Source organism: Bos taurus, chromosome 26 (genome assembly GCF_002263795.3).
Source record: "Bos taurus isolate L1 Dominette 01449 registration number 42190680 breed Hereford chromosome 26, ARS-UCD2.0, whole genome shotgun sequence".
Taxonomy (NCBI): Eukaryota; Metazoa; Chordata; class Mammalia; order Artiodactyla; family Bovidae; genus Bos; species Bos taurus.
The window spans coordinates 46930764-46943242 of NC_037353.1; the positions used below are offsets into that span (position 1 = coordinate 46930764).

The following is a 12479-nucleotide window of genomic DNA, read 5'->3' on the forward strand; positions in this document are numbered from 1 at the left end:
TGTGGTCTTGGTAAAGAAAACTGCATTTTAAATTAAAAAAAAAAACCAACAAGAAAGTTCTTTCCGGTATATTTCACAGTATCAAATCATATTTCAAAAAATCTCCAGATAACCATGGTTTTCAGCTTCAGCTTTGGACAGGAACATCAACTGTTGATAAAAGTGTAGATTGCTTTGGTATAGACTCCAGGCTGCTAAGACCACTCGGTCTGAGGTGTCTGGCCATGCCAGGCTGGACATCTTTTGGCATGGACATCAAGCAAGTCACTCTCTTTCTCTCCCCTCTGCCCCAACCCAGCCCTCAAGTCTGGACGACAGAAGAGGCAGCCGTCCCCGGTCCATGGTCCGATCCTTCACCATGCCTTCCTCGTCCCGGCCTCTATCCGTGGCTTCTGTCTCCTCCCTCTCATCCGACAGCACCCCTTCCAGGCCTGGCTCTGATGGGTGAGTCTGGCTCAGCAGTAGGGAGGGAAGAGAAGGGCTGGGGGGGTTGTGAGGAGCTCTCCAGGGTCCTGGATTTGTGATGACAGCTGAGAGGATTTCTGAAACTCAACACTCCCTTTGAAACGGAGATCATCCAAGACCTTTACAGCCATGGTGCCACTAAGACTTGTAGGGTCTTAGCAATTTTTGAGAACAATCTCTCGCTTTGGGCTCCACTTTGGATGAGACTTCCATCAAACTATAAAACCTCAATGAGTGTCCAGTCCTTGTCAACGTGCCCTGCAACAGTGAGGTGCGTTCCTTGCCAGTGGTGTGCTGTGCTTTCATCCCTTGCTCACTTCCAAGGCGTGACACTAGGGCAGGCCTGTCATACTCAGGCAGGCTTCCCTGAAGGCCGGCAGGGCCACTTTCCTGCTGCAAGATCTTTTTTGAGACCCAGTGTTGCTCTTGAGCACTGCTCTTAAGCCAAAGCCACTAAGAAGGGAACAGGAATGGAATAGATGAGTCAACATTTCGTTGCACTCCCACTGTGTCTTCTGCAAAGACAGCCTCGATGTTGACATTTTTGTGTGTTTAGTGAGTAGCCTACATATAAAGCTTGTTCTGATTATACAGAAAGAAAAAAGTGTCACATGCAGTTTAAACATCTGAGAACTTCTAATTGTTTTACTGTCGAGTCTGCACAGTTGTGTGTTTGTCCAAGCCCATTTGGTTTACAATCCATCATCTTATCAAACCCGTAGGCTCTTGGCCCCGGCAACCTGCAGACAGAAACTCCCAGAGCACCCCAAGAGACAGCTCCAACCCCAGTGCCCTCTGTCGCCAACAGCTAGCAGGCCCAATGGAGGAGAGAAAACTGTTCCCACTTTTTTTTTTTCTTTTTCCCCTAACAGTAATTTTTGTCAGTGTCTGCTACTTACAAGGCCAAGTCCATATGGAAATTCTTGATTTAGAGGTATTTAAATCAAGTGCACTTGTCACTTAGAGCAAGATTGCTAAAGAAACTTAATTCAACTTCTCCCCAAGTAAATCCCCAGGCTAGTTATGAAAAGGGTTTTATATTTCCAGGAATGTAGGGGCGAGAGCAAAGAGTGAGCTAGAGGTTTTAGATGGAAGAGTTCCGTCCTGCACATGTGATTGCAGGAGTGGAAACCATTGTCTCCTCCCCTGGAGCCATATGTTTAACCTTAAACTAGAAGGCGTCTTTATTAGAGTCCAGATTTTCGTTCATTCACAGGGTTGTCACCCTTAGCTACCCAACTAACGTGGAAAAAGGGAGACTTTGGTCCCAGATGGCACTGGTGACGTGCAGAATAAAGTGCACCTGCCGGCAGTTGCCTCATCCTGTGAAACATTTCCAGCTCAGCCTCCTCTTTGGTGCTTTGTGTACTTGTCTGGATTTCACAGCACAGGTTTCACCCCGAGCTAGAAGATGTCCATTAATCCTTTATTTCCCTCTATTAATTGTCTCAAGTTCTGTAAAACCTAGAATAAAATCATGAAGGTTTTTTTTTTATTATTATTGTTGTTTATAAGAGATGTAACATTTAACACCTAATGGATGTTGATTTATTGCTAATTGCTTATCTAGATGTCCCGAAATGCCTTCATAATCAAAGTCAACACTGGTGTATTCCATCAGTCATCTTCAGGTTTTTATTATGAGAAAGTTTCACGGGAAACATAATAGCATAACGAGGCCCTGTGCCCATCACCTGTGAGCCAGCTTCAGCAGTGATCACCTCCCAGCCCATCTTCTTTCAGTCTGTACTCCACCCTCTCCCTCCTCCATATTACACACAAAGCAAGTCTCAGGCATCGTGTGATTTCATCTGTAAACATTTCAGTGTGGCTTTCTAAATGGTAGGAACTTAGAAAAAAAAACTCCCTTTAGCACAGGTGAGAAATGAACAGTCATTCCATACCATCATCAGATATTGGTTTTAATTTCCAGCTGGGTCATAAATGGCTTTTTTTTTTTTTTTTTTTTTAGTTTGTTTGAAACTGATCCAGATAAGACTCCCACTTTGGAGTTGGCTGCCATACCTCTTTGCATACATGCTAGATCGCTTCAGTCATGTCCGACTCCTTGCGACCCTATGGACTATAGCTTACCAGGCTCCTCCATCCATGGGAGTCTCCAGGCAAGAATACTGGAGTGGGTTGCCGTGCCCCCCTCTGGGGATCTTCCCGACCCAGGGATCTAACCCGAGTCTCTCACATCTCCTGCATTGCCAGGCGGGTTCTTTACCACCAGCGCCACCTGGGCAGCCCTGCCATATCTCTATAGTTCTCTTTTAATCAAGAGATTTCCTCCTTCCACTCTCTTCTTTTCATTTCTCTTCCTTGTAATTTATTTGTTGAAAACTCCAGGTTGCTGCTGGTGCAATCCAGATTTTTCTGACTGCATCCCCGACAGTGTTATTGACTCTATCTCCATGTCCCTCCTATTTCCTTCAGGTGGGTGGTCCCATCTAGAGACTTGTACAGATTCAGGCTTGATTTGGGGGCCGGATGACTTCATAGGTTCTTCCATTCAGAAGGACATTGTGCCTGACTATCTCTCTTGCAGTGATGTTAGCAGCTATTGATAATCAATGCCTACATTCAATACCATTACTGTTCAAATCCCTCTGCCCATCCAGTTTTTTTCTTTTTTTTTAACAAAACTAAGGGGATGTGATTCTTTCTCTCAGCGGTCAGCATCTTCCCTGGATGTGAAATGTGCTTCTCTGAATGACCCAGCTCAGTGTGGATGTCTGTGGTACCTCGCTCATGTTAGGGAGCCAAGCTGCTGGAATGGTGTTTTGATTAGAGCAGTGCTTTAGTTCTCCATTTCCTGTTCACAAGTAAATTTGAAAGAAACCACAGCTAGGATGGAAATGCGACCAGCTTTCTAAGTTGCCTTCTCCTAGGATCATTCTCCCCTCGAGGAAACCAATTTACTCTCTGGCTGTTTTGGGAAGTCAGGCTTGGAAGGTCGCAGTGAGGACCAGGGGCTCTCATAGGCTGGCTTGGGAACCTGGCCTCTTATCCCACGTTACGGGGGAGGGAGTTTGCCCTCCCATGGGGCTCTGGGACTGCCTGAGCAGCTCGAAGGCAAGGAGCTTCCATGAACCCTCTCAGCAGACCATTTTGCTTCTTTTTAACCATATAGGAATGAGGTGTGGACCACACTTTAAAAACACTCTAATCAGAAATCACAGTATGTGCTGTTTCTCCTATAGGACTATATGACTCACTTCTTTGAATAGGTCACATCTCTTTTTAAATACCATTTTCTTTTCATTCTGTGAATGGGTCGTCCAGTCCCCAGTGCTCAGAGGCAGTGGACCCTTACCAGTAGGTGGCAGACCTGGGACCCAAATCCTCCTTCTCAAGCTCAGTTCTTGGCTGAAAATCTCAGGGCAACTCCACATCTTTGGGAGCTAGAGTTGACTTCTTTCTCACTGAGCCATCAAAGGCTTTCGAGTGGAAGCTCCCTGTGTACCAATGCAGACATTTCTTTGCATCAGCATCTGCCTGTTTCTCCTGTTCACATTCATAAGTATGGCAGTGTGAATCTCTAAAAAGTGAGAACTTCCTTTTGGAAATAGATCTCAAATACCTTCCTCCGGCCATAAAGCAACAATAATCTCCGAATATCGTCATCCCGTAGTCCAATCAGGCTTTCGTCCTGTCCATGTTGTGTTTTTCCCCCAGTTTGTTTCTATCGCGATGCAAGACCGTCACCATGGCAATCGGTAATAAGTATCTTAGGTGGCCCTTGAGCTTCCTTTCAAAATTATTTCTTTCCTTGTAAAGTTGGGCGGTCCCCAGACAGCACCTGATTCATTGTGAGTGACTTTACATGGATCCGCAGGGCAAAAAGCAACAGTTTCTCCTAGAAAGGCATCATTGATTGAAAAAAAAAAAAACCAACAACATTTTCTTTAGGTTCGCTCTGGAACCCCTCCTGCCGAAGAAAATGCACTCCCGGTCCCAGGACAAGCTGGACAAGGATGACCCTGACAAAGAGAAGAAGGACAAGAAGAAGGAAAAAAGGAACAGCAAGCATCAAGAGATATTCGATAAAGAATTTAAACCCACCGACATTCCCCTGCAGCAATCTGAGGCTGTGATCCTTTCAGAAACGGTAATTTCACAGGGAGCTCTCCCTCGCTCATCGGTAGCTGCCGCAGGGGGCCTGTCTTTGCTCCACATTTTGCCGAGGGGGCTGTCCATCAGATTTCACTGAATGGGCTGTGAATTGTCATTTGAGAATCCAGGGTCTCTTGCATCCCTGCCCTTGTGTAACAGATGCTCCAGGACATCAGAGGCTCAGAGCAGGCCCGCGTCTCTCTGGAGGATGCTGGTCTTTCCCTCCATCCCCCCATCCTCCAGGGCCAGTTGCGGGGGAGGGGGGCAGCCATCAGCGGGACCCACAGGGTTCCGGGCTCCGCAGCAAAGTCGGGCTCACTCATTAGACACCCAGATGTCTCAGGAGATGAGCAGGGTGCTTGTGTTGTCAGGAAACAGTAATTCCAGGCCAGCGAATGCCGTTCCCCCACCCTCTCCTGACCAGAAATGGTAAGCCGGTGTTCGGCGGGTGTTCGGCGGGAGTGTTATAATCCGCTCAGCTAGAGTCCCAGAGCCCCTTCCCACAGGTTCTGCCAGCCATACGCGGTTCTGTGTTATCCTCCTCGCCTCATCTGTTCCATGCTTAAATCCCTTGGCCATCTTTCACAAGGATTTGGGGGGACTTAACTCATGCTGGTCAGTTGACATTAAAAACGGATCCCAGGGACTCTCGTTCATTCCAGAGACCAGGGTGTGTGGCAACAGGGAAAGCCAAGTGCACGCTCTCCTCCCGGCCTGGGCTGGGGCGGGGGTGGGAGGGATGCCAGCTGACGCTCCCAGCAGTGTGTCGCAAACTGAGGGCAGCTTCTGGGCTGAACTTTATTCAGAACGTGCTATTTGTAGACTGGAGACAAAGCAAAGAGGAGGCTCTCTCAGGCCATCAGCTTCAGAGGTTAAGTTGGGCCTGGAGCTACCACCTCCTTGCAGTGGAAGGCCGTTTGCATCTACAGTGCCCAAGAATGTGCCTGCCCTGGGCGGAAGCCCCCGACCCCTGACCCGCCCTGGCAGTTACTGAACGGTTGCTTATCAAAGGGCTCAGGTGGGGCCACCGTTTAATAAGACACACTTCACTGCTTGCTTGTATCTTCAACACCAGAAGGCATGTTTCATCCAGACCCTTTGTCATGGAGACCAGCAGTCACGTGCTGCTTGGGTGTCTAGAGGAGAAAGGAGACCCCAGACCACACACGGTCTTCCTGAAGGCGAATGCTCTTGTGAGGCCTTTGGACAGAGCTCTGACTGTGTCTGGGCTGCAGTGTTTCATGGGAGAAGCAGGCGGCCCAGGGTGCAGGGCTCAGGAAGGGACTGGCCGCTGGCTGGCACTCAGATGTGACCTCACGTGGTGCTATCCAGAGGTTTCTCATGACGCCCCTTCCCCCGCCACCACTGTGGGCTCCATCTACTCTTCTGGAAAGCCAAGTGGCCAGCAACACTGCTGGGGCTGACCAGCACCCCCTTCCTTCTCCCGAGTGTCCAGACACCCTACCCGGATGGGCAAACTAACAGCAACATTTTTTGAACATTTGCTAAGTGCAGACCTTGAGCAAGTGTGTCAGACGTTTTTCTTTGAGCTCTACTTTAAGATGGTAAAGCGGAAGGCCTCAGAGAATTTGAGCCAAGTGGCAGAGTTGATCCAAATCAAGTTCCGTGACAAGAAGACAAAGGATGTGCCAGCTTCGGCCATCGTCACAGTATAAGTTCTGTCCCTCCCCGCCGTGGTCCCGCTCTCCTGCAGAGACAGGCTGAGTTCAGCCCAAAGCACCACTCCCACCCCCCGAACTCCAGCGGGCCCGAGTGCTCTCCAAAAACGCAGCAGAACCCACCGAGGTCAGGGCACAGAACCTTGACCCCTGCTGTCAGCCTCTGAGGAGTCTCAGAATAGCCACAGCTGCGTGCTAGGGGCCATGCATTCTGGCTTCTTGCCGGAGGCAGGCTGGCTGTTCTTGGTCTAGCAAGGTCCCAGTCTGTCCTCTGGGTGACAGGTGCTGGCAAGGTCTCTGGGTCCAGCTGGGCACCTGGAGTTTCCCGTTCAAGCCTTCATGTGCCCGTGACCAGCCGGGTGCTGCAGGACAGAGTGGGTTGGCAGGAGGCAGGGGTCTCAGGGAGCGAAGATGACTGAGTGGCAGCAGCAGCCCCATCCCCAGGATGGTGCCCTGGGCCCCTGGGGTTGCTGCACTCTGGGCACCCACCTGCCCCCTCTCCACACTTCTGCAGAGGTTTTTCTCTACTTCCTCTTTGGGGCTGAGTTCAGCTTCCTACCTGAATTCGCATCATCAGCAATGTCATGACCTCTAGTTGAGCCTCTCAGGACCTGGAGGGGGGAGGGGCCCTCCACGTGCCATTTGCATCTCACCAGTAAACCATCCCCTGCCCCTTGAACTGTCAGGATGTCCCCTGATGGGAAGGGAAGGGTGGGAAGAGCACCCTGGATCCATCTTCAGTCCCCACACACATGCACCCAAGGGGAGCCCTAAGCCCAGCCAGGCTGTCCCAGGCCTTCCACAGCAGGTGGGCTGTTTCTGCAGTTGGGCGGTGACACCTGGACTCCGGGATCTGCTTTGTTGGCATTGGACAGTTCCAGAAGCCAGCCTGTTGGCCAGTGTCCCCTCAACCACACTGCTTACAAAAGGATTTAAGCCTTCCAGCCTCCCCCTGCCTTTGCAGACCACCCAGTGGAACACGCTGCCGCCCACCCACTCTGCAGCTGGCCCTCACCAGCAGGCCCATCCGCACGCCCTGCCCCGGGAGCCAAGCCTGAAGCCCTGCCCATCCTGGGGCCTAAATCTTGATTCTTCTTTCTCAGCTGGGTTAATAACTGTCCTCGTTACTCCTACCTGAGAGTATTTTGGACTGCTCATGTTCCCCCAGACCTGACAATCTGAGACCAAATTGTAAGACGTAGAGAAATAAAAATTTCTTTACGTCAGGTGCATCTGAAAGTCAGAGATGGGGAAGACAAATGCAATGAGAAGTAGAAAGAATTCCTATTCAGTCGTAGCATAGCCTGAGAGAAGAAAGAGAAGGTGAATGAAGGAATCCTTCAGCAAGTTTCTAGACTTTAACACACCTGCCAAGAAAGGCCAAGAAATTAGTCCCCTGGGGCGTTCTGGTCACTGCACAGGTCATTGAGTCCACTCCCAACCCGGTGGGGCTCTCCCCAACACCTCATCACATTCCTGTTCAGGAGACACGGATGTGTCATCCCCCCCGACTGTGTCAAGGAGACTGGGGTGGGGCCTGGGTTAGTTTGCCGGGACCGCAAGAACGGCATCCCACAGGCTGGGTGACTTCAGCAGAGGCTGATGGTCTCACAGTCTGGAGGCTGGACGTCCAAGGCCAAGGTGCCAGCAGGGCTGTCTTCCTCTGAGGCTGTGGTGGGGAGTCTGCTCCAGCCCCTCGCCCAGCATTCCCCTCTCCCTGCATCTCTGCCTTCATCTTCACATGGCACCGTCCCGTGCGCTTGTGTCTGGGTCCAAATCTCCCCACTTTATAAGGACACCAGTCACACTAGATCAGGATCTGCTGTAACAGCGACACCCGACCTTGACCGTCGGCAAGACCGTGTTTCCAGATGTGGTCATCTGCACCGGCGCTGCAGGTCAGGATTTCCACAGAGGAATTGTTGAAGTGGCATTAAGTCAGCCCAGTGTCTGCTCAGGGCTCAGCGGCTCAGTCATATCCGACTCTTCCTGACCCCATGGACTGTAGCCCACCAGGCTCCTCTGTCCATGAAATTCTCCGGCCAAGAATATTGGAGAGGGTTGCCATGCCTTTCACCTGGGGATCTTCCAGACCCAGCGATCAAACCCGCATCTCCTGCATTGGCAGGTGGCTCTGAGCCACCTAGGACAGACCCTAACCACACTCTCTCTGTCCCTCCCACGTAGATCAGCCCTCTGCGGCCCCAGAGACCGAAGAGCCAGGTGATCAACGCCATGGGGGGCGAGCGGCGCTTCTCGGTGTCCCCGTCCTCCCCATCCTCCCAGTCCACGCCGCCCCCAGTCATGCCAAGGGCCAAGCTCAGCTTCAGCCTGCAGTCCAGTAAGTGAGACGTCGTCCCGTGTGAATTCCTGACGTTGTGCTGTGACCTCCCCTCTCTGTTGAAGGCTGTCACTTTAGACCGGCTTCTTTTCAGTCCAGCAGCCGGAGAGAGTGTTGGTGAGCCCCTGACTTTGGGGAGTGTCCCCCGGGACTGGAGCGGGTCAGGCCACAGCTGAGTCCCGGGTTCCTGTGCTCCCTGGGTGGACAGTGCAGGACCCGGCCAGCGCTCCGGACCTCCTGTGTGCTGGGGGTGACTTGAGAGCACGTGGGGCATCCCCCATTTCTTGTCATGAGATGATGCAGCCCACACGGTGGGGAAGGGACCTTTTTGTGTGCAGGAGGAATGGGAAGGAAGGAGCCCTTCCAGGCCGTGCTGAGGGGCTAAGGGTAGAACTTACCTTCCAGTTCTGCCCGATTTCTAGGGCTGCTCAGCATAATTCCTACAGACTTGGTGGCCCCAAATATCAAAAAGTTATTCTCTCGTAGTCTGGAGGCCAGGAGTCTGAAATCAAGGTGTCTCCAGTCCTGCTTCCATCTAGTACAGGGTCCCCAGCCTCCAGGGTCTAACGCCTGATGACCTGAGGTGGAGCCGATGTAGTAATGATAGAAATAAAGTGCACAGTAGATGCAACGCCCTTGAATCATCCCCAGACCATCCCTGGCCCCACCCCTGCGTCCATGGAAAAGAGTTGTCTTCCACAAAAAGGTTGGGGACTGGTGTTCTGGTGGACTCCCACAGCCCTCGGAGTTCCTTGGCTTGTATACTCATTCTTCCAGTCCCCTCACCCCTCTCTTCCCAGGCTCTGTGTTTTCTCCTCTTCTTATGGGAAACTGCAGATGGGGTTCAGGGTTCCCCATAAATCCAGGATGATCTCATCTCCAGATTCTTCTGCAAAGACCCTCTTTTCAAAGAAAGTCTAAGGTTCTGAGTGTGTGCTCAGTCGTGTCCAACTCTTTGCAACCCCATGAATGGCAGCCCACCGGGCTCCTCTGTCCGTGGGATTTTCTGGGCAAGAATACTGGTGTGGGTAGCTGTTTCCTTCTCCAGGGGGTCTTCCTGACCTGGATTTAAACCTGCCGTCCCCCGTGTCTCCTGCATTGCAGGCGGGTTCTTTACTGCCGACCCACCTGGGAAGCCCTCTGAGGTTCCGAGTGGATGCGAATCGTGGAGGGATGCCACTTCTACCCTAGTTTTCACCCCTGAAGTCAGGCCAGCCAGAGAGGTGACGTCCTGGCAGGAAGGAGGTGGCAGGAACTGAGGATGCAGCAGACGAGAGAGCCAGGAGGACCCACTGTCCTCCCCGTGGCTGGAGACGGGGCGGGGAGCCCGGCCCCAGGCAGTGGTTTGTGCCGGCCGCCAACAGTCGTCCTCAGCTCCTGCTTTCTTCTTGCTGCAAGGGGAGCAGCAGCCATTCCCAAGACTGTCTCTGGTCGGGAGTCAGGGCTACCCCGGGGATGAGCCTCAGGGAGCCGGGCCTTGCTGGGTGTCAGAAGGGAGACAGTCTTCAGGGGGCTGTCCTGGCTTCACTTCATACATCCTTACGCTGTAACCCGAGATCTTCACAAATATTTTATTGATTTTGTTAATAAGTAGTTAATAAATAGGCACGTTGCCGCTGCAGTGGAGGACACTCTGCTGGTCCCTTGAAATTAAACACACAGTCACCATCACCCCCAGTAAGCCCGCCCCTAGACATTCACCCCGGAGACCTGGACACACAGGCTCAAACAGACAGTGCGACTTCTACCCTTAAAAATGATTAAAGTGGCAAATTTTAAATAAAGGCCAGAGGAAAAGCAACCAGCCAGCCAGTCAGGAGAGCGACCATTCCATCAGAGGCTACCTTCTCACGCCTCGATTCAACCGCAAGGCCTCCTTATCAATTGACACCCCTCGTCCTAGGGAACAGGCTAATGACTCCTAATGACTCTCCATCTGCTGCATCATCGGGGAGGACACCCAACAACAAAAATGCCCGTTTCTGTCTTTAACGTAAAAGGCAGATGATTTCCCAGAGTCTCAACAAAGGCTGAGAAAGTAGATTGTCCCAATGACCACTCCCCCTTGAAAACGACTGCTTTTCAGCTTACTTAAAAAACCAGCGCTGCTTCCCTTTGGCTTGTTTAAAGCCGCAGTCGCAGCGGCCGCTGCCGCTCATGCCTGCCTTTCGCAGGGTCGCGGCTTTTCCTGTTGTGAGGGTTTTGACAGGCAGATGGGCTGGTGTGAGCTGTGTCGTTGGACTCAGCTGAGTGCAGCTCCCTGTAGGAGGCTGGGGCAGTGACCTGGCGGATTCGGAACACTCCAGGCGGATATGGTCCTTGTGACCCGCGAGCTGTATAGATGCCCCGAGGCGTGGCAGTCGAGGAGGGACCAGAGGGGTCCCAGGTGGATGTGGCTGTTTTTCCAGTGGTCTGATCTACCCTTTAAGCTCGGGGTTCAGCATCCTGTGATTCTCCTTCTGGAACATTCCCTTGCAGGGGACGCAGCCCCAGCCTTCTCTGCCCCCTCCCGATCTCTTCGCTGCCCATTGACGGGCATTTCTGGGGGATAAAGGGTTCCCGCTGCCCTGCCACTCCCGAGAGGACACGAAGCAGCCGTGTAGGGATGCTCATCACTCCCAGTGGGGCTGGGGGTGTGGTTCTCATTCTCGCCCTCTTCCAGGTTTGGAGCTGAACGGCATGACCGTGGCCGGGCTGGATGTGGCTGAGGTTCCGCCCCCTCTGCCTCTCAAAGGCACCAGCACAGACTACGGGACCTTGAACGAGAACCTGGACTTGACGGGCTCACCAACGCCCCCACCCCCTCCTCCTCATCAGAGGGTAAGTCAGGGCTCAGGAACGTGGATCCATCCTCTCGTTCCCTCCACAAGACAGGAGTTCCTCCTCCTTTCTTCCTGATGTTGGCGTGTTTACTTTGGACAAGCCAAGGCTTGATTTCCAGGAAAGCTGTGGCAGTGGTTAGAACGCGGATGTATGTGGCCTGGGGTTCCTGTGTCATCACCATGGGAACGTACATTCCCAGGGGGACCATGCAGAGCGGGGAGAATTCCAGCCGGTGCGTCCAGGGGCCACTCTCGTGACCTTGGAGGTCATGGCCCTTGAGGTGCAGTTCTTATGAAAGTTTGGTTTTGAAAAGTAGCTTTTTGTATGAAGACATTTGTCATTTGAAGAAGCTGGCTGACGCCACACGCGGGGGACACGTCGTGCTCCTGGACACTGCCCTTGCCCTGAAGAAGCCCTGGTCCCAGCCTGATTCCAGGCAGCCTCGCTCTCCCACTGGCCGTGTGTGGGTGAGGATGGGTGCGCGCCACACAAAGAAACTGTAGCCGAGCACGAGATTTGGCTCCAGCTGGAGCACAACCCAGCTCCTCGAGGCTGCCCGTTCCTAGCCCCGCCTCTAGCCCTGGGACCTATCCCCACCCGCGTAGATTCGGGGTGCTGGCTGTCACCAGCATGATCAGCCAACTAGGGCCCTCCTACGCATCAGTCCTGAGGCTGGTCCCCCCATGGAAGTTGTCATTCATCTGGTCTGATGTGTGCTCACTGCTCAGGCCTCTGGGCCTGCCTACTGATGCAAATATCAGCTAAAACCCCGAAAAAGCCACTTTAACCCGCTGGCAGCTCTAGAAACACTCTTCTGAGGTCCCCCACCTTCTCTCCTGCTTCTCAAGGCTGTGGTCACTCGGGCAGCTCTGTTGTTGGCTGGCCTGGCCACATGCAGAGGTCAGCGTGTGCCTCTGAAATGACCCCACGGTGCCGGGAGATCTGCGTCCAGGTTCTTCCATCCCTCGGCCACGCTGCTCACAGCCCAGCGAAATGGAAGCCTTGCGGGCTGAAGAGGGAAGCAGCCTCCCTGACTCAGGCAATCAATCGGT

The 12479-nt window shown here is 52.6% G+C and overlaps 1 protein-coding gene across 2 annotated transcripts in view; it reads left to right on the forward strand.

Moving 5' to 3' along the window:
- The window catches only part of DOCK1 (dedicator of cytokinesis 1), a 556534-nt gene that overhangs the window by 538559 nt on the left and 5496 nt on the right, over positions 1-12479 (forward strand). For both annotated transcript variants that reach the window (XM_005225872.5, XM_002698580.6), the window contains exons 48-51: positions 299-444; positions 4381-4579; positions 8451-8604; positions 11267-11424. In XM_005225872.5, the coding sequence (XP_005225929.2) occupies positions 299-444; positions 4381-4579; positions 8451-8604; positions 11267-11424 (657 nt within the window). The remainder of the gene's footprint in view (positions 1-298; positions 445-4380; positions 4580-8450; positions 8605-11266; positions 11425-12479) is intronic.